The sequence below is a fragment of the Camelus ferus genome, chromosome 27 (assembly GCF_009834535.1).
Source record: "Camelus ferus isolate YT-003-E chromosome 27, BCGSAC_Cfer_1.0, whole genome shotgun sequence".
Lineage (NCBI taxonomy): Eukaryota > Metazoa > Chordata > Mammalia > Artiodactyla > Camelidae > Camelus > Camelus ferus.
In genome coordinates this window covers 9,973,452-10,000,271 of record NC_045722.1, presented here as the reverse complement: position 1 = coordinate 10,000,271, position 26,820 = coordinate 9,973,452, and the positions used below count along the sequence as shown (strand labels likewise).

At 39.9% G+C, this 26,820-nt stretch overlaps 3 protein-coding genes across 5 annotated transcripts in view; 1 reads left to right on the top strand and 2 right to left on the bottom strand.

The window, feature by feature from the left end:
* The first annotated feature begins 1,496 nt into the window (after positions 1–1,496).
* RAMAC (RNA guanine-7 methyltransferase activating subunit) lies at positions 1,497–6,882 on the top strand. Of its 3 annotated transcripts, none has more exons than XM_032469433.1 (4): positions 1,497–1,638; positions 2,403–2,454; positions 4,796–4,974; positions 5,706–6,882. In XM_032469433.1, exons 3-4 carry the CDS (start codon positions 4,805–4,807, stop codon positions 5,890–5,892), a joined length of 357 nt encoding a protein of 118 aa, XP_032325324.1. In that variant the 5' UTR covers positions 1,497–1,638; positions 2,403–2,454; positions 4,796–4,804; the 3' UTR covers positions 5,893–6,882. The 3 variants fall into 3 exon arrangements, with proteins under 3 accessions (XP_032325324.1, XP_006192683.1, XP_032325323.1); XM_006192621.3 differs by having other exon boundaries at positions 1,586–1,695; XM_032469432.1 differs by lacking the exon at positions 1,497–1,638 and adding an exon at positions 1,738–2,057.
* Positions 6,883–12,713: 5,831 nt separating this feature from the next.
* C27H15orf40 (chromosome 27 C15orf40 homolog) lies at positions 12,714–18,158 on the bottom strand. The gene is made up of 4 exons (XM_006192620.3): positions 18,010–18,158; positions 16,729–16,855; positions 14,310–14,437; positions 12,714–12,926 (listed from the first exon to the last, which is right to left on the bottom strand). The coding sequence occupies exons 1-4, from the start codon at positions 18,121–18,123 to the stop codon at positions 12,831–12,833; spliced, it is 465 nt and encodes a 154-aa protein (XP_006192682.2). The 5' UTR covers positions 18,124–18,158; the 3' UTR covers positions 12,714–12,830.
* Positions 18,159–20,211: 2,053 nt separating this feature from the next.
* Positions 20,212–26,820, bottom strand: part of BTBD1 (BTB domain containing 1) — a 37,109-nt gene continuing 30,500 nt past the window's right edge. The window contains exons 6-8 of the mRNA XM_006192622.3: positions 25,579–25,666; positions 22,519–22,665; positions 20,212–22,016 (exon numbers count right to left, since the gene is read on the bottom strand). Of these exons, the coding sequence (XP_006192684.2) occupies positions 21,858–22,016; positions 22,519–22,665; positions 25,579–25,666 (394 nt within the window). The 3' untranslated portion in view covers positions 20,212–21,857. The remainder of the gene's footprint in view (positions 22,017–22,518; positions 22,666–25,578; positions 25,667–26,820) is intronic.

The window sequence follows — 26,820 nt, the reverse complement described above, 5'->3', positions numbered from 1 at the left end:
AAAACCAACTCATGCTATGGATATTCCCTGTAAAGTCGCGATTTCCGACTTAAAGAATTGGAGGCTTCTGATTCCTCCTGATCCTTTTCTTCCATCATCCACTCAGTTACTCTACCACTCAGAGTAACCTTGGTCTTTCTGCTCTCACCTTTATTACTCAACACCAAAATTACAGTATCTCCTATCCATACTATCCTATACACTTCAGCTAGGTTAATGTCTCTAAAACGTGGCTTGGAACATTCAGTTCCATCATGCATTCCACGAATGTTGACTGACTATTTACTTTATACAGAGCACAGCGTTACACACTCCAGGATGTAAAAATGAATGCCTAAGAGTCTAGTAGGGGGAAAGACTTGTACATAAATAATATTAGTTCTAAGAAAGTGGTAATAACTGAATAACCACAGGAAGAAGGGTTCAGTAGAAGGAAAAACAATTTCTGGATGGAGCTTTAACGAACAGAATTTCAACATCTTGAGACAATGGGGAGGGAAGGGTATTCCAAGTTGAAAGAGAGGTGAGTCTCTTCAGAAAGTTAATGGGTAGCTCATCCATGAGGTGCTTTACATGGCCTGATTGTTATGGGCAAAAGGAAAATGAAAAGGAGGCAGCAGAAAATAAAGTGGGAGCTTTGAATCCAGAATTAATAAACCTGGCCTTAACCTAAAGGTAACAGGGAGCCAGTGAAAATTTTTTTTATCACAGCTGTGCTTGGATGACTAAACCCACGGCAGTTACGTGTAAGACAGGTAGGCAGCAGGGTGATGTAGGCGACCGGCATCAGAGAAAGATACCGCATTCCATTCGTCTAGGGGATAATGATAAGAATTCCACCTAGGTGAAGGCAGTGGGGACGAAGAGTGGATGGACGCCAGAATTAATGCAGGGTGGAATCTTGCAACTGAAAGGAGCAAGGGAAAGAAAGTGCATCAAACATAGACATCAATGTTTCCAAGCTGGAAACTGAGAAGAATATTACCAGAAAAGGGTACAGTCTGAAGTGCAAACGTGGGAGGTAGGAGGCCAAGTTATATTTAGGAATATTCAACATTTATACACCTACAGAACACCCCAGAAGAAATGGCCAAGACCCCTGGAGGTAGCTGGGTACTGACGACTTAAGCTGGAGAGCGGACTGTGTGAGCAAACACACGTACGAAACGGACTAGAGAAATCTTACTACCGAGGCTTGCCCAGGCTAGGGTGAAAGGTGTAGCACCGCTGAAGTCATCCACTCGTGCTTACTCTTCACCGCCTGCTCTCGACGCGAGTTCTTCACAGACTCGGGGCGCAAGCGGCCGGAAGTAGCCTTCCCCTCCCTTCTCCGCACACTATTTCCAGAACTTCTGTCCCTCCCCGTCGCCGGCTCCCAGTCAAGGGGCCTTAATATACAGCGATGTATCTATTCCCGCACAGTCACGACGCAGACTGAAGGCGCATGGAAAGCCTCTCCGCCTTTACTGGCCATCGCACCACCCTCACACAACTACCCGCGAGCCACCAGCGTTGGAAGAACCGGGAAAACCCCAGACGGCGAGCCCGAGATACCGCGAGACTTCACAGGCCCGCCTCCGCTTTTGCGCGCCGGAAGCGGAAGTCAGGTGATAGTCGGATCCTGGCAGGAGTGGCTCGGTGAGTTTGGAGAGCTGAAGCGTTGTGGAGACCCATTGATCGTGGTGTAGGCCGCAGGTCGGTTTCCCTGCGTGTCTGGGCGTGGGAGTCGCCCATTCGGGGCCATAGGGGAGGAGTAACCGGGCGGGCCCAGCTTAGTGGCGGGCAAGGTGTACTCGGGCTCCGCCGTTCCGGGCGCTGAACTCTTTCGCGAGTTCGGAACCCACTTAACCCTCGTGACCTCTAGTTACCCTCGTGCCTGGGACTTTAAGGTGCTTCGGAAGGGAGCACATCAGTCAAAGCCGTGATAGACAAGCCCTGGTGTGCTGTGAGGAAGGACTGAAAAATTGCAGTGGTTCTCAGCCCGTATCTTCGTCTGTTAGTTTTCTAGGTTCATCATCTAGGGCAGCGAAATCCCTTTCTCGATAGTCATTTCCAAGGTTAGTGGCCCGCAGCGAAAGTTCTTTGTGGTTTTGTTTAGGGTCAAGAACTGGCAGTGTTCGAGTACACATCTGAAAGGCTGTTCTCTGTGTTTTCCACAGAAAAGAAAAGATTCTTGTGAAGTTATTATTCAACTAGCTCATTGGTTTTGAAGGCCTAGAGGACAAATCTGGCATCTTTTAGCTCTTCGCTGATTATTTGAACTTCAGTTTCCTCTTTCGAATTAGCGTTGGAAATCTTTAGAGCATTTTTAATTCAACCGCTTCATTAAGACCCTTATGATTCCCACCCCCACGACTCACACCTTTTGAGGGTCCTTCAAGGGAGTTTTTTTCTTCTCACAGATCTGAACAACTGAAACATTAAACTACAGTACAGCTGCCTCAAATCCCTGGGGTAAGTAAAGCTTGGATCATTTAAAATTCTACTTAAATTTCATTCTCACAAGTAATGATAAAGATGATACATAATTGCTTATTTGTGGGAGAGGGGGTCTTGGAAGAACATAAAAAGAGAGTAGCACATTTACTTTGCCTTACGATTTTTACTGCCCCTCTGGTTCGGTATATGTCATCTTTCTGGTGATTTCTGTAATTCCTATAGAAATTCAGGCACGATTTTAATTTGCTGAATTTATTTTAAATCATATCTTGGATTTGAGAATTTGTCATGTTTGCCAATCCCCGGCAAATTGAAAGGCTGGTATTTAATCAGACTCTAAGAGAGCAGAGACCTGACAGGTAAAACATCTAGATACTGTTTCTTGCTTCCAAATAATAATCTTTGTTTAGTTTTGTTGGGACAAGAGTAGTATTATAAATGTTTGCATATGTTTTGTTGGATTTGAAGGAAAGACAAACTAATGAAAAAGCTATCTTCCAGTATCACATCTCTTTGTCAAAAACTTTTTATTATAAAGTGAAGTAATACGGGAAGAAAAATAATTTTAGGATGTCAGATAAGAGAGAGATTTGGTTTTAAAGTTTTAGCATGATGTCACATATGGCCCAAACCATAAAGCAGGAATCTTGAGGCAGAGCAGAAGGATTGGGTTTAGGTTGGGAAAGGTAGAGCGGGTGGGACTACATCAGTGCAGGACTGGGAATTGGAGCCTACCTGCCAAATGTTGTTAGGACTGTCTTCCAGGTCTTGAGTGAAGATGAAAAGAAATGAACAGTATCTTCCCTCGTTTCTCAGGGTCTTCTGCAGGCTAAGCCAGATCTTTTCTCAGAGGTAGAGGGCTCTCTGAAAATGTGGGTGAAGAAATACTACTTCATGAGTGAATCCATTATTGGCCTGAAAAACACCCAGCTGATATAAACTTCAGTTTTTATAGCTATTAGACAGTATTTCTAGTAGTTATTTTTCATTTCTCACAGAATCGGGAATAAGAATATATTGGATACCATTATTAAGTAGTTACCCTAGACTTTAGCAGCTGTATGTTTAAAGTCCTTTTTATTTGCCTATTTTCATGTCTTTACTGTATTTTGTCTTTCTTTTTTGGCTCTTTTTTTCTTTTCCTGTAAATAACCTCAGGTGTTTTAGCCTGGGGAAAAAAGAGATAATCTTCCCATAAAATCTTCCCATAACCCCTTAGCTACTGCCTTTTGTGTTTTCTCTCAAGCCAAGCTTCTTGAAAGCTTAATCCATAATCACTGTAGATTTGTACTTCCTTACCTATCAGTTGCCTTTTAATCATTGCAGTCCTGCTTTAATCCCTTCTACTCTAATCACCTCCTAATGGCTAAATCCAATTAATTTTCTCTTCTTGGTTCTTCCTATCACTGTGCCATTCAACGCTAATGACCTTTTCACTCTTTATTCTCTTGCCTTCTATGATAACCTTTTGGTTCTTCTCTCATCTGTGTGTGTTCTCCTCTTACTTCTTTAATGTCTTTATATGTAGATGTTCTATCCACCAACAGGATTGCCAGTGTCTCCCATATTCATCTCTCAGTCCCAGATAGTTAACTGTGAACTGACTCTCCACATGGATGTGTGTACCATAGCTAACTTCAGCTCAGTGAGGGTCCTCTCCCACCCTTCTTCCTATAGTTCCTATGACACCATAAGCTGTCCAATTATTTGGCCATAGTCTGGGAGTTATCCTTTATTCCCCCCTTGCCTCACAACATCCACTCAGTTACTAACTCCTTCTGGAATTCTTTAAAACTAATCTCACAGTCAGGGCCTCAAATTAAACCCTCAGCACGTCACCTACATTATTGCGATAATCTACCTTTAGTCCAGTCTCACTAATCTGTTATCTACCTTGTTAGAAAAGTGAGCCTTCTAAATAGTAAATTTGTTCTTGAGACTTCCCTGCTTAAAACACCTGTAACGCCCCATTGCCTACCAGAAAAAGTGTAGAGTTCTTTGCATTGAATACAGAGTTTCTCACAGTTTGACCCCTGCCCACTTTTACAGCTTCATTTCTTGACATTTGCTGCCCCTCCCTTTGTATTTACACTGTATCTGTCTCTTCTACTAGGCTGAGGGCACTTCATGGGCAGGGTTCATGATATGTTGTTCATCTTTGTATCCTGGGCTCCTAGTTAGCACAGTGCCTGTATTATAATAATAAAGAAATGCTGAATTGAATCTAGTCTGTCTTAGGTTTAAAAGTACACAAGGGCTTTTATGAATACCCATTGTTTATTTCTTGTTTATCACTACCTGGTAAGATAGTGTTACTTAAAAAAATTCTAATAGAAACATATTGAAAACTATACAGAATTTCAGAATGACTGATACTTCTGAAGCGGTTCCAAATTTTGAAGAGATGTTTGCCAGTAGATTCACAGAAGATGACAAAGAGTACCAGGAATACCTGAAACGCCCTCCTGAGTCCCCTCCAATTGTCGAGGAATGGAATAGCAGAGCTGGTGGGAACCAAAGAAATAGAGGCAATCGGTATGTATTCCTTCAGAAAAATAAATGCAGATGGCTGATCTGGGAGAGGTTAGCCTGAATCTGCTAGCCCATAAGGCCAGTGCGGGAAGGGATCAGTGTTTTTGTTCAGTATGGTAGACCGAGTGCCTAGTAGCAGCTTAGCACAGAGTGAGTGCCTGATAAATACTTGCTTTAATATTTTGTTAGCACCATATTTTTCCCCTTACTGTGCAGTTGCGTGTGTGTGCACATGTGTGTGTTAATGGTTTTTCAAAAATACATTCTATGGACTAATATTTTATTTCCTTTGCAAATATATTTTAAAAACCTAAAGTCTTCTACAAAACGTGTGTTAAATTCCATAAAGAAGGTATTATTTTTGATTTTACTTTAGAAAGTTTATACAATGGCAATTATTTCTATTTAATAATTCAAAATAGATAAAAGGAATATTACCATACTGCTTTTGAATAGTTGAATAGGTTTCAGTTTGATTCAGAACTATCCCATTGTTTTGGGTTTGGTTTGTAGCCTGCCTATTCTCTGCAAAGTATATCCAGTGTAATACTGGATCTGAATTTTAGGGAAATTTTGAATAACTGGTGCTATAACATTCTGTAGAGAAAAATATTTTTACTCTTTTGTATATTGAGTATTAGACTGAGAAATGAAATGCACCAGAATAGATTTGTCATGTGTTTTTTTTTTTCTTTTAAGGGAAGTATAAAAATCTTTTTGTTTTGTTGTTGTAGGTTGCAAGATAACAGACAGTTTAGAGGTAGGGAGAGCAGATGGGGGTGGCCAAGTGACAATCGATCCAATCAGTGGCATGGACGATCCTGGGGTAACAATTACCCACAGCACAGACAAGAACCTTACTACCCCCATCAATACGGACACTATGGTTACAACCAACGGCCTCCCTATGGCTACTACTAACAGAATTGTCAGCAGCATTTACTCCGTTAACATGACAAAAGTTTATGTTGTCTCTTCTGTTGGTCTTAGTTTTACATCTGATTTTAGAGAGTGGATAATTAATTTTTGGGAACTTGAGACTTTAAGAATTAGATCTTCCTAGAGAGATTCGATGGTTGTTGGAAATAAATACTCTAAAAAGGTTGTAGGTTATATTGCTTGACTTCTACCTCAGACTCTTTGTTTCATGACTTAATAGTGCTTTGAACTTGGTGTATTTTTTCCTTGTTTGACCTTCAGGAGTTCTGTCTTTGTTTTACACAGAAATAAAAATTTTAAATAGAAAATGCTTGTTTTTACTTTGTAAGATAAAGAAATATCCATATACTTTGATATGCTCATTCCTAAAATTTTAGAGGTAGTACAGTCAGCTCTTAAATGCACACCTATGCTTACTTGTAATGTACTGTACATAGTAGTGGTTGAAAGAGAAAACAGTTGTAGTAAATTTCTTTTGGCTTTTGTTGTTATGTGACTATGGTACTTTGTAATTACTCTATAGGTATGAGTCATTGTCATGATCATTCTGGTCTCTTTTTAGAGGGATATCAAGAATAAAACTATAAATAAGGAAGGAATCATTCTCAGTTTCAGTGTCTTGATCAAGTGGTGGGTGGGATTAAGGCACACAATAATTTTATACAAACTAAGGCTTTTTGCTAATTTAAACATAGCAGGTCAAAATTCACACATTATACAAAAGTTTAACTCTAATGCTCCCTTCCTTTTCGATCATAATGTAAATGATGCTACACTTTGACTACTTACTTTCATGGTATTTAATGTGGTTGATTTTACAATGCTGTATTCACCTCCAAATGTGCACCTTTGCTGCTTCCTCTTCTGTAAATCCAGTGATGCTGTAACTTCCTTTCAGAGTGATCATTATATTTCACATCATTTTAATGGCTATTATAATGGTTTTATTCAAATAAAATACTTGTTAAGTAAGCAGTTTCTATCTCAAATTTTGGCAGTTAGCCCATTCATTAATGTGGTGAGATGAGCTTTTTGATTTTCTATTACTCTGTCCTCCGTATCTATTGAAAAAGTTTATTTGGCTTAAGAGTAATATTAAGAGTACAAGTTTCATCATAGGTCAAAGGAATTAAAAGGCAACTTCCCTAAATCTGCCTTCTGGTGCCTTCTCTCTTAGCATTCCACTCTAGGCCCTTGAGGTTGACTTCTCCAGGTACTACTTCTACATGCTCTGGATCCAGCTCTCCCCTTCACCCCCCCTTCCTGGAGAGCCATCCTTTCAGGTAACTATTTTCTTGGAAAGGATTTAACAAACCAAGTATTCACAGTCAGATGTAAATAAAATTTTAACAGTAAGTAAGGATTTTCCCTGTACCCCTCTATAGGCATCAATAGACAATAAGCCAGTGCTGGTACATTAAGACATAGGTCTTGATACTGCAGATATTTAGCCCAGAGAGTTAAGAATGGCTTGACTACACCCCAACATCTTCTCTGAAAGCAGATGGGTTATTAAGAGTATCTGTCAGGTGATAAAGCACAGCCTCTGACCAAATGGGACAGCAGCTGACCACAACTTTAGTGCAGAATCCTGGAGGCCGTCTGCGGTGCCAGCAGTTGACGCTAATTAGGGAGCTCCAGGGGTCCAAGGGACAAGGTTGGAGTAAGGGATGCCTCTCAGGAAGCTCAGAAGAAAAGTATTTTCCAACAGTGTTTAAATATTTTAACACTGATACAGTAGGGTACAGATGGCCTGAGTATCAACTGTACTTGAAAATATACTTGAGTCCTCCTTTTAACATGAGTTATTTCTGCATTCTGCATGAGTAATCTATGTGGTGGTGGTTTTTCTCTTTTTTTAAATAACAGTCACTATCACACTGCCTCCTGCGTACTTAAAGTAGGAAGAAATAAAAGGCATGGTTTCTGTTTCATGTGGGAGAGACAGAAAAGATCATCAAAACAACTTAAGAAAAAAGTGAGAAGAATTTAAAATGGTGTCAAATGGAATTAATCTCAAATAGTCTGTTGCAATAGCATATAGATTCAGCATAAGGATTCCTGGCTCCAAGTCTGTCCTTACAAGGTTTGTGACCTTGAGAAAAATCACTTAAACTTTGAGCTTATTTGCTCACCTGCAAAAATGGAGATAATACCTACCCTTGCCACTCTCACAGGGTTATCATAAAAATAAATGACCAAACATACAAGAGCTTGAGAATAGAAACTAAAGCCTGTGATTATTAAACCCCAGTGATACATAATTGGTGCTGCGTACACATTTGTTTAATCAGTGGGAGGGAGGACTTTAGTAAATGGTAAAGCATGGTGTTGATGTAAAGAACATAGAGTAACTGATACAAGATGAGGTAGGCAGATTGAGAATTAAAGATGTGAGATTGTTTCTTTATGTGAATTATATGAATTAGCAAAAGAACAAATATTGTTCAGGAAATAACAGACACTTCAAATATGGAAGAAAGTAAGTTTCTGTTTAAAAGTTGAGCCAAAATTAGTAGCATTTGCTGTTGGAAATTGGCACTGACTTTAGAATGTTGAGTGTTGATTATGAACACAGCTAATTAATAACCTTTTCAGACCAGCTTGCTAGAGATTTAAGATAGAGAATTTTTCTTTTTTTGGAGTGCTAGAAGGATTTGAGGTTATCCAGAGCGTCATTACCATGGGTCATAGTTCTAAGAATAGTTTTCAGGTTCCTGAAACCATATAAGAAAAAGACATCTGGTAAGATTTCTAGCATGGTTTTGGTTTCCAAAGCTGCATTCCTTATAACATAATGCTTAACAGACAAGGATGTAATTTTCCTTATGTATTTTATTCTCCTAAAGGAAAATACAGAACTTTATGACAGAATTAAGAGTAATGAAATGTCAGTTTTAAGTTTAGAATACCAGAAAGGAAGGAAATGGTTTTTTTCCCCTGAAGGTTACTGATAGCACTAATTTTGAACTCCAATGAAAGCACTACACTTTATTTCTAAATATAGTTTTTTAACACCTTAAAATTTTTCCTAGACTTTCTATTCCATTTGATTAATTAAGCCCAAACACAGATTTGGCTATGTATGGAAATCTGCTCTGGGACTTTGACTTCTTTTAATTAGCACTATTGTTTATAGTGAACGGAAATTTTTGTTCTTGTTAGGAAATGTAGGAAATAAATAATCCCAATTTGAGGTGACTTGTTGGATAACTTCAATTAGCTGGAAATGTTACTTGTGAAAGCACTTACTTTGGTAATGTTAGACAGATTGAGTTATATATATTCACTGAAAAACTTGTTTGGGTTTTTTTTTTTTTTTTCAGTATCTTGTGTTTTAACCAAAGCAGCATATTTGATACATAAATAAATGGGAACTTTGAAATACTAAATAGGCTTTGGTGAAATGAAAACCTAATTATATAGGTCACTCAGAGAATGCTTCCTCTGTTTATTTATAAACTTAGGTATGCTTTTAAAATTCTCTAGTTTTTAAGTTAGAATGAAGTAAGACCAATATAAATATTCTTGACATTAGTAGAAGTTAATGATGTTAATTTTTAGATTAATACTGAAGAATTCAAACATATTCAGATACAACATTCTGTATCTAAACAAAGATTTCTCCTGGGTCTTGCTATAGTAAACTATTATGGAGCCAAATTAACAACTAGATTCAAGTACTAGATCATACCACTGGACTCTAAGGTAGCCTTGAGGGCAGATGTTTCCTTCTTTCTAGAAGCCTGATTGACCTCTACTGGGAACAGTTTTTGGGGAAAACAGGGATGGGACCAGAGATCATGACCTGTGGAGATCTCTGGGCGAGAATGGCCCTGGGCCAGGCTGGTGTGTATGGGTCTCGGTCAGTAGGGCCGCACTTTATTAGGACAGTTGCCAGGGCTGAAGAGGAAGTAACTGCAGCTGCGGTAACACTGCTGAGGCCTGCATGGGCCACACATTCTTACCTGAGTAGTCAGTTATCAGTGCTGTTGGACTGGAAAACTGGGGATACACTGTGAATAACACCTCTCAGATTTTAAGATTTACAGGATGGTACGGGAGGAGGTTAACAAAGAGGATGAGTTATCCTTACCAAAATGGCTAATGTGTGACTTGACTACCCCCTTGAAGGAGTAAGTGAAAGCATTTGCGTAAAGTACACATGCCTGGGCTGGGCACGTACCAGGTGCCCAGTGTCAGGTCTGTGCCTCCGGAAGTGGAGTGAGGCATCTCTGGCTTGACCTGGGTGCAAAAAGTGCAGCTCACAGATCTTCCAGCAGTGTCTCCATGCACTGATGGGCTAACTCAGTTGTGTGTCCCTAAGGGGCACAGAGAGCCCAAGTAGTAATTACCAGCTAGATGTTCTCCCAGTTTCGGTGACTTCTGAGACAGCTTCAGGCGACGATGTGATGATGAGCTCATGGTTTTTTCCACTGCCAGTGCCTTTAACTCCCTGATGGGTCTGCTTTGTTTGAATCCGGTAAATAAAGCTGCTGTAATTGCTAAAGGTGAGAGCTTTTTCATTTGTATGTGTGTATATTTTTCTCATTTTAGTTTCCTTCACTATGTTTTTTGTGTATATGAAATACTATAAAAAGAGAAAAAAATAAAAACATGAATAGTCTGCACCCAGCCAGTGATTTTGGCCTGCTGTGCATGCTTCTGTCTCTTTTGCCATGCCCACATAAATATATATATAAATTTATATATATACGTTTTTCCTTTTTTACTGAAGTGAGGTTATATGTAAACACACACAGATTAGTATATTCTTTGTTCACACAGTAGATTGTAATAGACATCACTCTAGGTCGGCAGCTATAGATTAAAAACTAATGACTCAATTTTAGTAACATGATACAGTACAGTCTGGATATACCACTGAGTATATGATTATTCTCCTATAGTTGGTTTCATTCCTCTTATTTGCCCCTATTAACATTTCTGTATTGCTTTTGTCTGTATATCCTTTGACGCTTTTATTTTGTGTGTTCTGTGATGTAGTTTTAAAAGTAGAACTGTTGGGGTTAAAAAACCTGTATTAATATTAATAAATGCTGCCACATTTTCTAAAGCATTGTAGCCGTTTACATTCCCTTCAGCAATATGTGAGTCTGCGCGTATATGTCTCCTCTCTCCCGCCCTATGACCGTCGGCTTTTTGTCCAGATGGCCACAGGCTTTTTTATTTTTTAAGTAGGAGAACTTTACTAGGTTGTGTTTCATTGTTGATCATTGTTGATATTTTACCTAGGACACTGCACCTTTCATTCTGTAAGTTTATCTTTTATTTCTCCAGTATTTTCTTGATTTTATCTTTTAAGTCTTTGTTCTGTTCCATTTCTTTGGTTCTCTTCTTCAGGACCCCTGTCTCACTTCGGTATCGTCATTTTCCTTTCTTTGCTCACCTTTCTCTGTCCTGACCTCTAAACTCCATCCCATATTCTCAGTCTCTTCTCTGTTGTGTTGTTTCCAACAGGGCTTTTATTTCTATAGTGCATTTATTTTTTATTTTTCAATTTGATTAGCCAGAATTCAAGTGCTCAGTAGCCTTCTGTGGTCAGTGGTCAGCAGCTACTATATTGGGAGCACAGTTCTAGAAACGGACTAGAGGCTTGGCGTTCTGTTGACTTGACTCACTCCCTTATTCTCCAGGGTGCTCCAGTCCCTCAGGTATCTCTGGGGAAGCCTCAGGCTCTAAATTTGAAAGCCACTGCAATAGTAAAAACTACATCATAGGTGAGGTGAGTTTCATGTAGAAATGACCTCAGACTCTAACTTGTACTGTAGAGTTTGGGGATTCCCTGTCCAGACTCTAATATCAAGGGGACTGGATGGACCCTGTGACATACAGCTGGGATTATAAAATGCTGAAAAACCATTATCTATTGAATTATGAGGATTATCTGAAAAAGGCTATGTAGGCAGAGATAGGTGGTCTTCTGGAGCCTATCTAAGGGAGCTCCTGTGCTATGAAGCATCAGTGTTCAGTGTTGTCCCAGGAGAGGGGCTGATAGGATGTAATGGGTCTATCCCTGCAGCAGAAATGGGAGCTCTAGATGGTCATAGCTCCCTGCCCCTTACCCCTAAGTTCCCTGGCTCTGATCCCAAGCTCTCCTAGCTTCAAATGATGAATGGCTTCTTGAAGAGATTTCCTAAAGGGCAGAATGTACTCATTAGAGGATCCCACTATCGTCTATTTGGCAGGTGTGTCCTTCACTCAAATTAATAAACTGGCATCCTGTTAGAAATTAGTTCCTTGCCAACTGTCCAGCCAAATTCCATTTTCAGAAACACTGACTAAATGGGATTTCTGAAAGCTGCAGAACTAAGGGAGGCACTCAGGACCATGCTGACTCCACCACAGTACTCACCCAGGACTCCAGGTACTCAGCCAGCCCTGGTTAACACCACACTCTGGTCTGTGCTAAACTCAAGATATGAGGGGACTAAGTCTAGAAGTCTGTGAGAAGATCAGATGAGAAGGATCAGAGTTTGTGACATCAGTAGTTGGGCACTATATAGGGATTTCCTAATTAGTACTGCTCAGTTCAAAAGAAATTAAGGCAGTTCCCTTTCAAATATGCGTGGCTTTCTGCTTGGATATAAACTGAAAATCTAGCTTTAAAAAATTTTAGTCTCTAGTCACATGCATTAAAAAAATTTCAAGTGGGGGGCCATGGTGGGTACTTACATGGGTGGTACCTACTTTTCTGAGTCCGGTCCTTATTAAATATATACATTTTTTCAACATTCTTTGTATTTAAGTATATTTTCCTTTCATAAAAAACTGGAGTATAGTTGATTTACAATGTTGTATTAGTTTCAGGTGTACAGCAATATATATTTTCCTTTTTAGTAGCCTCTTCATCATTTGCAATTAAAGTTTCTTAAAGATATATTTTTCATTTCTTGCTTTTATTGTTTTTCAACTTGCTTTTTCAATTTCTCCAAGATCTCTTCTGGAGTTGTGGAGGCCAAAAGCTTCACCACTTTTTCGCGAGATTTACCACCCTGGACCAAAAGGAAAAAACGGTGTCAGGGTAACACCCAAAACTTTCTAATGTTATTAGAGACAGCAGACCTCAGTTGTATCCATCGTGGCTGCATCCTCATGGGGTTGTTTAACAAGCAGGCTGGAGCCTTCATGACAGCTTAGTGCCCACTCTCTCCTAACCATTTCTGGTTTAACCGAAGATGATCTCTTAGATTCCACCTTACTACAATTTTTTACAACTCTTCAGAGTTTCTACCTTCATACATCAATTTCTGTAATAATACAAACTAGACATTCAATTTTCAAAATGAATATGGAATCCAGATGTACAGTATTCTGGTTTCAAGTAGTACTTTTGTTTAAATTATTTTTTAAATTACCAAAACGTCATAATTTTATATAAACTTTGTATACAAATAATTCCAAATGTAGAACTGCTATTCTCTACACGTTTCTGAAAATTCCGAACAAAAAGTGATGACATATCCAAGTGCTGTGATGCCACAACTGCTTAAGACGATTTTAAGAAGGATTTGTTTTGAAAGAAGGTAAACTTTGAGCAGGTATTTATCTGGGTGGGTGGAAGCTGCACAGGTGGAAGAGGGGGTCGTGCCTTTTAGGCAGATGTCAGAGCATGTACACTGGGAGAAAATCAGATGACCTGCTCCGGGGCAGGGGGGTTGGGCGTGGAGATGTTGAGGGAAGTGGCCTGACCAGATGGATTTTTAGGTGCAGCCTTCTAATCAGGACTGACTGCCAGCTAGAACCTGGATAGGAGTTATAGAGTACAGCACTGGAAAACAAGTAGAGCATTAAGAAACACACACATGGCTGGGCCTCACTCCTGAAGATTCTGTTTCAATCAGTCCAGGGTGATGCCTGGAACCTGTGTTTCAGAAATCATTCCCAGGTGATTTTGATATCCACCCTAGTGCAAACCCATGGTATTAATGACTCTGTATGAATGATCCATCTCTCTTCCTAAAGAGCTTCTAGTAAGCAAGGATAACATGGACCAGAAATGCTGGATGAACTCACTAATGGAGATGAAAAACAAAGGGAAGCATTTTAGATTTTCCTAGTATGGTGATAACTTGAGGTAAGAGATGAGCAGACTTAATCTGACAGCAGATACAGGAATGAATTCAGAAAGGAGAAAATGATGGAAATGGTGGCAGTTAAGGAATGTAAGTATAAAGTGTGGCCAGTCTAGAGGACTGAGGCAGTAGGAATGAAGGAGACTAAATAGGAATAATTTACAGATCTTAGTGATTAAATGAATATGAGAGTTTAAAACAACTGGTTTTTCAATTATTTGGAAAAGGGAAAAAAAAATCAGTATTTTAAAAATAATGGCTGATGTAGTAATCAAAGATGTTTGGAGAAAGAGAGAGACCTACCTTGTCCAAAACCACATCACTCTTCCTGAGTTCTAGGACCTTGGAAAGATACCGGCAGAGCTCAGCGTTAGCCTCTCCTTCTGCTGGAGGCGCTGCAATAGCCACACTTACAGCCTCTGCTGTGACATCTGGAATGAAAACAGTGTGGACTTGATTCTTAGGGAGTTCTTTTTCTTCATGAAGTGAGGATATTCTGTGAAAGTGTTTGCAACTGCCTGGCATATACTAGGTTTTCAGTTAATAACTTGAATGAAGAAATGAATGATTAATCACAGTTAAGGGAACAAAGTCATGACAAATAATGCGCCTACCATGACAGTAAAGAAAGCCCAGAGAAGAAAATCGGTATTTACCCCACCCTGCTGACCAAGATGGGCCTACAGAGTCCTGGGCAGTGAACTGGATTTAGGAACTGGAAACTACACATGGTCTGGTAGGAAGAGCCCTGGGCAGGGATGAGTTGGGTTTTACCCCCGCCACGTCACTGAGGAAGTGGATGAACAAGGCAGCTCATGAGATTGTACAGGGTTGTTCAGGGTTTTCCCATCAGGAAAATGAGAGTGCTGGACTGGATTTACCTCTTATGTGAATTACCTCTTTAATGTTTTTAAAATGTCGTATTTAGTTAACATTTACACAGCACTTATATATACTGATTTTAAGAGCACACAAACATAAGGGCTTTACAATAATAAATTTGTTTAATCCTGTAAGTTTATGAAGATACTAATACCTTTATCATCTCCATTTTACAAATGAGGAAATTGGAACTGAGAAGTAGTATGTTCAGGGTCACATGGTTAGAAAGTGATGTTCTGATTCAAAAATAAATTTGTATTCATGCTTTGAAATCTAGGGACAACGAATACCACTTTTTGAGGAGTGGTCCTGACTCACCCATCAATATAGCCTTTATAAACTATAATTCAAACAACTCAAACTTTAACATCTTTTATGGTGCATAGTTATACAGGGTTTAAAGATCAAACACTTGGGGTAATGTAATAGCTCAGTGGAAGAGCACCTGCTTAGCATGCACAAAGTCATGGGTTCAATCCCCAGTACCTCTGTTTGAAAAAAAAAAAAAAGTCTTCCAGTTATTTCTGAGAGAGAGAAGTATATATTCAGAACAGTTTGCAAATGAGCTTAAGCTGGTCCTACATCTGGGGTTACTTGGGCATTTCCACACACTGACATCTTGCCTGTGTAAACATGGCCAGAGAATTCACAGGAATAAGATGGTAAAACAACCCTCCTCCTATCGTGTCACTGGTTCTAAGCTGTACAGTTTTTCACATTTTAATATCTCTGAAATCCAGATGTATCTTAGATGCAAAAGAAAATGTTTAGTTGATGTGGATTCTGTCTTTCTTACTAGTACATAAAATATTTGTGTACCTTCTAGTTGATGGCTTCTCAGATTTGATGAAACATGGTATTCCAACAGTAGACAGTGTCCACAATGACTACCAAGAAAATGCTGGCCAAGGACGGCACGGCTGACAAGTAGCCAAGCTAACATGCTCATTAGCCCAAACCAGGCCTAGCACCCCAGTTCTGAGATCTTGTTTTCAAAATACTAAAAAAAAAAAAAAAAAGTTGGAATACAGAGCTTTAGCTTTAGTGGTGAAAAAGACTTTCAGGATAACCGATCAATGGTTTTCAAACTTTTTTCCCACTCAGAATCCTCCTCACCCCACCCAATTTCCTCTGAAACTCCAACATTTAAAACAAATGTAAATGTCCTGTCTGCCCACCTCCCCATTGTCCACCACACAGATTCTTGAGGCACCTGGGCTCCAGGGAATAATTTAAAAGCTTCTAACAGCCCAACTATCTCATCTGATAGATGAAAACAATGGGTTCAGAAATATTTTGTGTTGTTTTGATTTAAAACAAAGTTCACACAGGGGTTGATGATCAAATTCACAGATTTCAGGCTTTCTCTCCCTCCTTGGGCCAATGTCTCCACTTGTAGAATAGGACAACTATGAATAATCTAGGCTACACAGGTTTCTATATATGTTCTTTCTAAAATACCTTTTTAAAAAACTGAGGTATAATTGACATATAACTTACTATTTTCAGGTGTACAACATAATGACTCGATATCTGTATATACATTTTGAATTGATCACCACACTAAGTTTGGTTAATAAAATACCACATTAAAAGGAAAATATACAATGGGTTTTCTAATTTGGTATGCTTTGAATATGGTATATTCACTTTTAAACACTAGATTTACACCTTTACATTAGAATCTAGAATTTAAAAATGGAGAAGCCTCTCTAACTGCAGATGTGAAAAATATACCTGACCACATAGGAGAAACTTCCAGCAAACCAAGCAAGGCAAAGGGAGGATCGAGGGGGACAACCAATTCACACAAGCTTCCCACCCCAGTGTCAAGATATACCTGTCACAGCATTTTGTTTGGAACCAGGTTTGGCATGGACGGCTATGGTGACACAACCTTTAGGATCAACTGCCACAGGACCTAAGGGAGGAAGTGGTCTCTCTGGTTCCTTGCTCTGGCTTTTACCCTAAAACGACAACAACAACCACACTACAACTTTACAGGTTACAAAATGCTTTCCCACACATTTGATCTTTCCAGAATTCTCTTTCACCCTTAACCAAGACAAACTAGGCTAATTAGTAGTGTCCAGGGATTTCTGGCCACCTAGAATGGTTTTACAACATCCTTCATGGCTCAAATCAATTCTTCCATGAAGCCTTCCCATCAATCCCCCAAAGTGTTTTTTTCCTGCCTTGGAAGACCTGACTTAGTGCTGGTTCCTACCGTCTGCCTTGTATTTCCCATTCCTCGGGGGCAGACACCATTTATTATTCATCCCTGTATCTCAAGCAGCACAAGTTAACAAATGTTTGTGACCAGCTATGGCTGGAAGTGTGCATACATCTGTGTTTTGGGAGGGGCTAGGGAAGAGGAAAGAACAGTGATATTTAAACGGCTACTATGTGCCAGAAGCTGTACTAGAACTTTCCATTCAACAAATGTGACCTAAGCGCCAGGGTGGTATTTAGGTAAAGGATATGTAAAGATGAATAAGGACACATGGTCCTTGCCCTCAGGGAGCTCAGACGGCAGCGAGGGAGAAAGAACAAATACCATTCTAATACACTACGCTAAGAGCGCCGACGAGAAACGCACCGGGCATGACTGCAGAGGGGGAAGGCAGTCCAGCCTCGGGACACTGAGAAGCTGCCGGCAGGAGGCAGTCTCAGGATGAGATAATGAGCCAAGTCTCAGGAACCGACTGGAGTCAGCCCCTCGGCCGGTGGAAGGCAAGTAGGAGTGGTGTATTCTTGACGGGGGGATGCGGCGACCAACCAAGGAAAGGAGACAGAACGCGGACTAGGGCCTCCCGGGGAAGCACAGGCCGTACGGCGCTGCCGGAACACGAAGCGCTAGCCTGGGCGGGTGGGAGTGAGGCCGGAGGGATCGGCAGCCACGGCACAGGGAGGGTCTCGCGGGCCGCGGGCCCGGGCGCTCCGACTTGCCCCGGCGGAGGGCGGCGCAGCCGAGTGACGCTGGGAGCAGGCTCCCCGGAACTCAGGGACAACGAGCAGCTGGCGGTGCTTCTACCCACCCGGGGGTCCCGCTTCTCCCCCGCGATCCTCAACCAGCATTTCTGCGGCCCACCCTCCTGCCGCCACCAGACTTGCCACTGGCCTTGTTCGTCGCACCGGCTTTCTTAGGCATCTCGGCGCCCAAAGGGAGCCGAGCAGCCGCCGGAGCAGCACGTCCAGCCCGGAGCTGCCTCAGCGCGCAGCCGCTCCACAGCATTCCCCGCAAAGGAGGGTGGCCGGGCGCCGGAAGAGCCCTCTGCGCCTGCGCACGCAGCGGCCTGCGCCTCTGTTCTGGCGCGAGGGCGACACCTTCCGGCCGGCGGGAGCAAGACTCCTCGTTCCTCCAAGGGTCTGCGCAAAGGATTGGTAGAGTCCAGTTTGTGTTTAGGAAGATCACTGGCTACAATGTGGCCACTAGAGGAATAGAGGTAGGGAGATCTGCCACCTAGATGGAAGATGGCCTGAACCAGAATAGTGGCAGCGGGAATGAAGAACTGAGAACTGAACATTTCAAGGATATTCAGGAACTGTAATGATCAGAGCTTGGGGAATGACTGGATGTGCGGATGAGGATTACTGAAAGTGGTTAAGATGATCAAAGATCAAAAGTGGAGAAGGAAAAACAAAGATCAAAGGTGGAGTCTAATGGGCTAGGGAAGAAGAGGGTTGACAGAACAGAGAGGCCAAGGGAATGGCAGGCTTCAGTTTCAATAACACGTCACTGGAGTATAGGGGAGAGAAGAAGAGGCATCGAAGGTTGTGGTCAGAACAGACGGTAGTGTAATTCCGTGACTAGGTGCATGGTGTGGTTATGAGGCGGAGTGATTGGCATGAAATGGTGGTTACTGGAGGTGAGGAAAAAACCTAGGAACGCTAGGTTTGGATGAACTGTCCACCCCACATGGACACTGAGGCCACTTCTACTTTGGTAGAAGAAAATGAACAAGTGTTAAACCAAAGCCGTATTTTATTTGAGGTCAGTTAAGAATTGGGTTACAAAAGCTGAATCAGCATTATATAGAATTAGTTTTGAGTGAAGTCATGTTAGCCTCAGTTAGAGCTTTGACTGTTATGATGGAAATAAAGGGGGCACTTGCCATGGTGAATTATTAATGGTATCTGGCAGTTGACTACATAAGTGAAGGCAGAGAGGAGGAAGAGGTGCCCTGCAAAAGAACCACTCAGCCTTTCCCAAAGGTCACTCAGGAGTGAGGAGTGGGGACTGGAGAAGGCGGAGGGAGGGGAAAAGCCATCAGCTCCATTTGCCATCCAAAACGTACACCTGATTGTTGCTTCTGCCCCAAATCTCCACCTCTGAAAGGGAGAGTTGGGATCACTAGAGCACCAACCCCTCTTACGAAGGATGCATTGTCTAACCCAAGAGATAATTCTCAGGTTTTGAGTCTGGATGACTAAAACAGGAAAGCTAAAAGAAGGTGGTTTAAAGGAGATGGGACTTGAAAGGAAACAATATGTTTCGTCTAAAATGTACTGCATTTTAAATACATTTGAAGGCCTGCCTCTAATGTCCTATAAAGTTGTCTATTTCCAGATAATTTTTTTCTTGCAAACTATAGGTACTACTTATGTGAACCTAAAAGAAAGAACACTTTAATAATGCAAATAAATAATCTCAATTTGTTGGGTAGATACTGGAGTAATCACACTTTTAAAAAATAGAAAATGCTTATATTCTACAGTAAATGCAGACTAGCCAAGTATCTTTTGGGGTCTTATTGTAAAGTTTGGGAATGGTGATGTTATTTTGGGACCCAGCAAAATATTTTCCCAACTCTGTAGCTTGGGAGATAAACCTGGGTTTAAATTCTGCCTCCCACCACTTACTGACCTTTTTAAACATGTATTTCTTGGCCTGTGAAATGGGTATTATAATAGTACTTCCCTCAAACTGACGTGAGAAGCAAATGAGAACGTGCGTGAAGTACTCAGTGCAGAGCCTGGTACACAGCAGTCACTCATGTAGCTCTGTTAATACAAAAAGATGTGAAGCGAGATGGTCGTCACCTTATCAGAGTAACAAGAACAGTCTTCTTTCTCCCACCTGCGGAAAGTAGAACAGGGGAGAAAACCTGAGATCAAGCAGCAGATGGCAGCAGCAGGGTTACTGCTGTAGCTGCTTTAAGGCAATGGCAAGGCATTCTTATTTTGAGCTCTATTACTTCCATATATTAAAAATAAGGTTAAACCCCAATTAACTAGAACCTTTGTTCCAAGATGGTGTCTTACACTCAACTTTTAGAAGAAAAGACAAATGACTAAATAAATAAATAAATAAATAAATAAATAAATAAAGGATAATAGATATTTATTTTTTAAAAATTCCAGGGGATGTCCCATTCAGTAAACAGTTCCGTTTCCTGTCCCTTCATGACTACCTTTAGTTACAATCATTCAGTACAACATACTTGAAAGCATTTGAAGTGCCTCAAATGTCAAAAAACATCTGGCACACCATACTTTAAGACAGAAGGATCTTCCATGATGGTAACTACAGAATGTTTGCTGGTTAATCTTTAGTTAACCAGAACCACACGTTCCATAGTCATTCCAGTTAACTGAGGTTTATAGCCATAAAGTCATTTTACCAGAGATAGGAAAGCTTCCCTTTTCCTCAGCAATTTTAAGAGAACTCTGTCACCAACACACCTCACTACCTTCTCAAAAATATCACATGAAATACTTCTGATGAAAAACTTCTATCCTAATTACCATTTAGAAAAAATTCTTTTTAAGTTGATACTTAAAAGAATTGTGATTTTTACCTATTTCCACAACGACCGGATAAACTTAATTACACATATATTTTTAATGAGATAATCACTTTTAAGGGAAAAAGAATGTTATTTATATAAAAATTTTGCTTTATAAAAGTGTATAAATGTCATTCTGTCAGATACACTTCCTATCCCCTCCTACTACAGCTGTACCTACGACAGTGAGGTCGTGAGTATTCAACATATTTTATTTTTTGGATAGAATTGTGTGGGTGACTGAAAGTATACTTTTCAGCAGGAATGATTCTGTTGGATAGCTTTAAAATTTCAAAGTAGTTGTTAGAAATGTTGGTATTTCATTCCAACGCTTGCTGTGTAAGATTATCGCCACAATGCTGAACTGATGTGTTTGCCCATCACCATCATCTCAATACTGAGAATTTTCTACAGCATCCCCCATACAGACAGGTATAGTGGTGCAGTTTGGAGATAAAGAATCCAGTCTTAGATTATACCTTTAGATCTTTTGTTTATATCACATTATTGTGAATCTGTACAAATTTCATTTATAGTTTAAAACTGTACTATGTAACATATTACTATACTATTATAAAATATCCTTTTCTGTAAGTGCATTGAAAATTTTCTTAGGCATCTGTTAAGCCTATTTCTAGCAATCTTCCCAATGCTAACAACCAGATATTTCAAAACTCCAAATATGAGGTCAGTTTTCTTAATCTTCTGAAATTTGTTACTTGAGTTAATAGGAATTCTGTAGGAATACTGACCCAAATGATCTTACGTAACCTTCAAATAGTTAAAACAGAAAGAAAACAAAAACAAAAACAAAAACAAAACAAAAACAAAAAACGCAGCTATATAAGACAAGAATCTTTCTATAAAATTGTTGAAAGATCACGAGTCAGCTGATACATGAAATTATACAAGGTAAAGCTGAAATAACTGTTTTAAAAAAAAAAAATGATTAAACCCTGTTCTTTTTTCCCTTAAGGTTATAAGAAAATGGAAAATCTCCCTTTAAATCATGCAGAGATTTAAATCAGCATTTATCTATCTCCTCTAAGAAAGTAAAATGTCTCTTATCTTACAATTATAAATATTCATAACACTCAAACTCTTTTTCGTGGCCAGTTTTTTATACCTTTGAGACTAGCCTGTATGGTACTATTTACCCAAGATGTATTACGATGTTAAATTATGTATAAAATATTATTTCTGGTATTTGTCCATCTTCTATTGAAGTGCCATTATTATTGCCGGGGGAACTAAAAAAGAAAAAGACAGTCTTGCTAGCAGTAGGTGTTTCATGCACCACTTTCTTCAATCCTTTTGTGCCATAGTGGGAATCTGGACCCTAAATAAGAACAAAAGGTTCATTAGTAATTTTCACTTAATAAGCACTCAGTTTAATGTGGTATTTTAATTAGATTGATGATCTATTATATTTCATTATAGCTCCTATATAAAAATTTACGCCAAGTCATTTAATGAAAAATGTAGCTTTTGCTATAAGCTAATTAATAACTAAAAATACTGGATGTAGAGCCCAGCTACTAGAGAACACTGAAATGGTTTTAAGAAAATAATTATTTTATTTTATCTCTATCAAACATTCAATCTCCTACTTAAATAGCTACTTCCAATGAAGAACCATTTTTTTCAGAGCAGAGCTGTGCTGAGAGGTGATGCTTTTTTCAAAGCAGTGGAATATTTTAACTCCCAGCTTTCTACCTTCCGCCCTTCCTATAAGGCTGTACTGTTTGTGACTCTCAGCTTCTACTGAAACATGCTCCCTCCCCAAGAGGAAACCATGGCCCTGCCAGGGCACCACCTGGAACACGTGGAGCAACTCTTACTTTGAGCGTCGCGCATGCTGTGTAGCACACGTTGGGCAGGATCTCTATAGGTTCTTTGAACATGACCCTGAATGTGTTAGCAGTCCCATCACAGCTAAATCCAGTATCATTCTGTCCCAGGGTTTGTTTTTTTTCATATTCAATGATCTGTCATTTTTAAAAGAGAAGTTAAATTTAAGTTAAATCTACCAAAACAAATTTTCATAGAAAAGAATGTGAAGCCCTTAGAAACAGCAGAGTAGACTATTACATCTCTGCATTGTAATTTTTCTCTACTATCTCTAACCACCACAGGTGCCTTTAAATGTGCTATCAGAAAATGCACTCATCACAGTAAGGATGGGGAGGATGTCAGATAGCTGGACCTTGGCTGCAGGAGAGAGGAGCTTCCAAAAAAGGCATGGCATGGGAACTGGTGTTTTAGAATGTGCAGATTTTAGATACCTGAGGGAAATGAGCCTTTGCTCCTTGCCAGCCTATGTCTTGTTGCTGGGAAATTCCTGCAGCATTTCCTATGTGGACATTCAAAATATGAAAATTCTGCCATTTTGATTTAGTTCCATAACCTGTGCCAGGCACTAGAGGATACCCTGAAGGAGCTTCCAGTCATCAGAGAAGACATAAACAATGACAATTCAGTACAGCACCCGCAGGAGGAGAGCTATACATAAGACGAAGTAGCAGAAGAGTGGAAAAAATGATTTTATCAGGGAGGAGTGAGGCTCCGTAGAGGAGAGTGTTAAAAGCTCAAGTCAGTTTATCAGGTTACAAGAGAAAAGTCTTCATGCAGAGTATATGGACAGTATGTGTGGAGGCCAAGGCTCACAAAGCCGCATTTTTGCTCACATCAGAGAAAAACAGTAACAGTAAAACAGGTTGAACCAGTACATGCAGCGAGAGGTCAGGACAGTGGTCATCTTGCAGGGACAGTAACCAGAAAAGATCACGAGGGGACTCCTGGGGCGCTGTAATGTCCTGTTCCTTGATCTGGCTGCTGGTTATGTAAGTGTGCTCACAGTCTGTGAGAAGGGGGCCATATGTTCCACTTATAAATATGTGTACTTTTCTGTATGTACAGTTGACCCTCCATATACGCAGATGCAGAACTGTGGATAAGAGGGCTGACTGTACTGTGCCATTTTATATCGGGGACTTTCATCTCTGAATTTTGGTATCCTTGAGGGGTCTTGGAACCAGTCCCCCACAGATGGCTATATATCATAGTTCAACTGAAAAAAAAAGAAAAAAAGACACCATGGTGCCCTGGAGTAAGTAGTAAGACCCAGGATTTGGCTGTGGCAGTGTAACCTAGAGTAATCCATGTCACTTCTGTGAGCCTTGGTTTGTCTTTTAATTTGGGAAAAAACCTTGTTTGCCTTCTTCCTAAGGCTACTGTGACAATCAAATTATAAAACTACAGCAATGATGACAGCAACAGACTATGTTCTGAACACTTTACATGCATCATCTCAACTGGTCCTCAAAAAACTACAGGGAAATACCACTACTGTCATAGCACCCGAGGAAGCTGAGGCTTAGAGAGGTTATACAATTTGCCCACAGTCCACCTTGCAGGTGGCAGAGCTGGATTCAAACCCAGGCAGGTCTATCTGGCAGTGTATCTAGAGGGTGCAAGAGACTAGCCCTGGGGAGAAGAAAATAGAGAGAAGCCCTATTTCAATTCATTTTACTCAGAGTATTTATATTTTATCATTTTAATATACCTGTAACCCTGATGACCTCGCTTAGTCTGTACCAAGGAGCCCAGTGTCTTAGGTAATAGGCGAGGTGCACTGAAAGTGGGGTTCCACAACTGAAGAGGCTCACTTGTTTCCAGGCCTACAGATTACAAAGCCTCCTTAAGTGGGTTTGTGGATCCTTTTGGATAGGATCTTAACAATATTTCTAAGTATATAAAGTGAAACAGGGAGTGATCATGAAAATCTTTTATACCCCTCAGAGGTTTGGTGAGGTTTTTTGGCATTAAAAATCACGGAAACAAAATTTTCCAACCTGCTTTAAAATCTCTCAAATAAACAATTTCACTGGGTTTTGAACCTATGGTTAAAAATATTAAAACTGTAACTGTCTAATTGGTTTATAAGAACAATGAATTGACATGAGTGATGTAAATTTATCAGCTGAATTTTACTATAAACCGTAGCAGACAGAATTAGAAAACGATCATCATTTCATTAGCACAACCAACAAAGCAATTCTTCCATCTGGAACAAGGTTATCTTTCTGAGGCAGTGAAGTATCTTTTTGGCTGTCATCAGACATATATCAAACTAATGATGCATTTTGATCACAAAGTTCACCAATCTTTTACTATTAAAAGTAATATATTAGTATTTTAGAGAGGGCCGTGTTTTCTGGTGTTATAATCTGAAACATTGTTTACTTCCTTTTCTCATTTTTATTTTTGTGTTTTAATTTATGTATAATACATAATAAGTTTAGAATTGCTTAGGTATACAGTTTGTAATAAAAGGGCAAGGTGGATGTGTTTCAAAAATAATTTTACTAACTGGGGTGTGCAATCAGAAGTGTGGCGAACACTGGCTGGTGAGAAGGGAAGGAGAGGTGCTTTACTGCCTTCCGGATTAAGTAACTGTGCCATATCTGAAAGAACTGAGGTGGAGCAGACCTAAAGACCAGGGCAGGGTATGGTCAGACAATCAGAAATCAGAGGTGGTACTAGCAATTAAAAGAAATTAGACAGTTTCAAGCCTCAGAGGTCAAGGTACCATGAAAAACAGCAGGTAGGTTGTTTTGAGACAGTCAATGCACAGCAGGAAGGACTAATAGAAGGGTTTCTTGGACAAAGGAGAGCTCCTTATATGTTCATCCTGTGAAGGACCCCAGGACCCCAATTTTCTGAAACTATCTTTTAGATCAATTTTAAAACAAAACCCTCTAGGCTTTAAATACTACTAACAGGCTTTCTGATGCCTTTGATGATTATATTGAAATTTGGATTTCATTGCAACAGTGTCTTATTGTAAAATTACATTTGTTCTCTATTTCAGATGATATATAGTGGGGAAAAAACTGTACCTGTATATTCACTTGATAATCTGTGGGACCATGAATAGATCCATATAAACCAAATCCAACTATAGAGATTCTTCTATTGACTGTGAACCTGAAAGAATGAAGCCAAATGTAAAATAACATACATAATTCAGTAAGCATTCGTATTCTGGAGGCTTATACATTTCAAAGTGTTACTCAGAACACCTAATTTTGCTCAATAAAAAGGAAAACTATAGGGAGGAGGGTAAAGCTCAAGTGGTAGAGCACAGGCTTAGCAGGCACGAGGTGCTGGGTTCAACTTCCAGTACCTTATTCAAAAATAAATAAGCCTAATTACCCTCCCCTGCCAAAATAAAATAAATAATACAATAATAAATAAATAAATTTTTTAATTACAAAAGTTAGATATCCTTGGAAATGTCACCTGCTTACCAAAAACTCTTGCTAGAGTAAATTTTAACTTATTGGGAACTTAAGTAGAATCTGTTTTCTGTACTGTACATTTTTAAGCCAACGAATTTATTTAACTTAAATAGCCATTTTTATTGTAATGATAACTTTAGTCTAAATATGTCTGCATATCTCCTTCATGAACACAGATGTGTCAGCCCTGATCAGGCCTGATATGCAGCATCCCAAACTATGACAACTCATCAGCTCGATGAATACCGGGGGCCAGTCAGAATGAGGTACTGGGCCTGGCACTGGGGAAATAACTGTCATCCAGACAGCCTCTGCCCCTGCTGCTCTTACAGCCCAACGGAGACAGTGACAGTAAGTAAACAAAGGAATTGTGGTAAGAACTGTGATGGAGGCAGGCTGCTGAAACAGAATGGGTGGTGGGGAGCTGGGTACAGGCCCTAAGTTACACAGGTGGGTCAGAGTGAGATTTCAATCTGGAAAAATCAACAGGTTCAGTTTGATCATCATAGTTAAGAAATGGCCCACCTTACTTCATTTTATAACTGTAAAAACTAGCATCAAGCACAAATGGCACTGAAAAACTGTATAATAAAAGATAACCTAATATACATAGTGTTAGGTAAGGGCCCAACTTCTTTTCTTTTTAACGGAGATACTGGGGATTGAACCCAGGACCTTGTGCCTGCTAAGCACGCACTCTACCACTGAACTATACCCTCCCCTACCAGTCTAGAATATAAAGCAGTGATCCTCAACATTTCATACTTTAAGAGCTGAAATAACAAGTTCAATTTTTATTATTATTACTACCACACCATTACTACTTTATGAGCACTTCCT

What these genes read in the sequence shown, in the direction of transcription:
- RAMAC (XM_032469433.1), top strand. Translation starts at nt 4,805, where the DNA reads ATGACTGATACTTCTGAAGCGGTTCCAAATTTTGAAGAGATGTTTGCC. An exon ending in CAAAGAAATAGAGGCAATCG is followed by an intron (nt 4,975 to 5,705) that starts GTATGTATTCCT and finishes TTGTTGTTGTAG; the next exon opens with GTTGCAAGATAACAGACAGT.
- C27H15orf40 (XM_006192620.3), bottom strand. Translation starts at nt 18,123, where the DNA reads ATGCTGTGGAGCGGCTGCGCGCTGAGGCAGCTCCGGGCTGGACGTGCT. An exon ending in AAGCCGGTGCGACGAACAAG is followed by an intron (nt 16,856 to 18,009) that starts GCCAGTGGCAAG and finishes TTGTCGTTTTAG; the next exon opens with GGTAAAAGCCAGAGCAAGGA. An exon ending in GTGATGTGGTTTTGGACAAG is followed by an intron (nt 12,927 to 14,309) that starts GTAGGTCTCTCT and finishes CTTTTGGTCCAG; the next exon opens with GGTGGTAAATCTCGCGAAAA.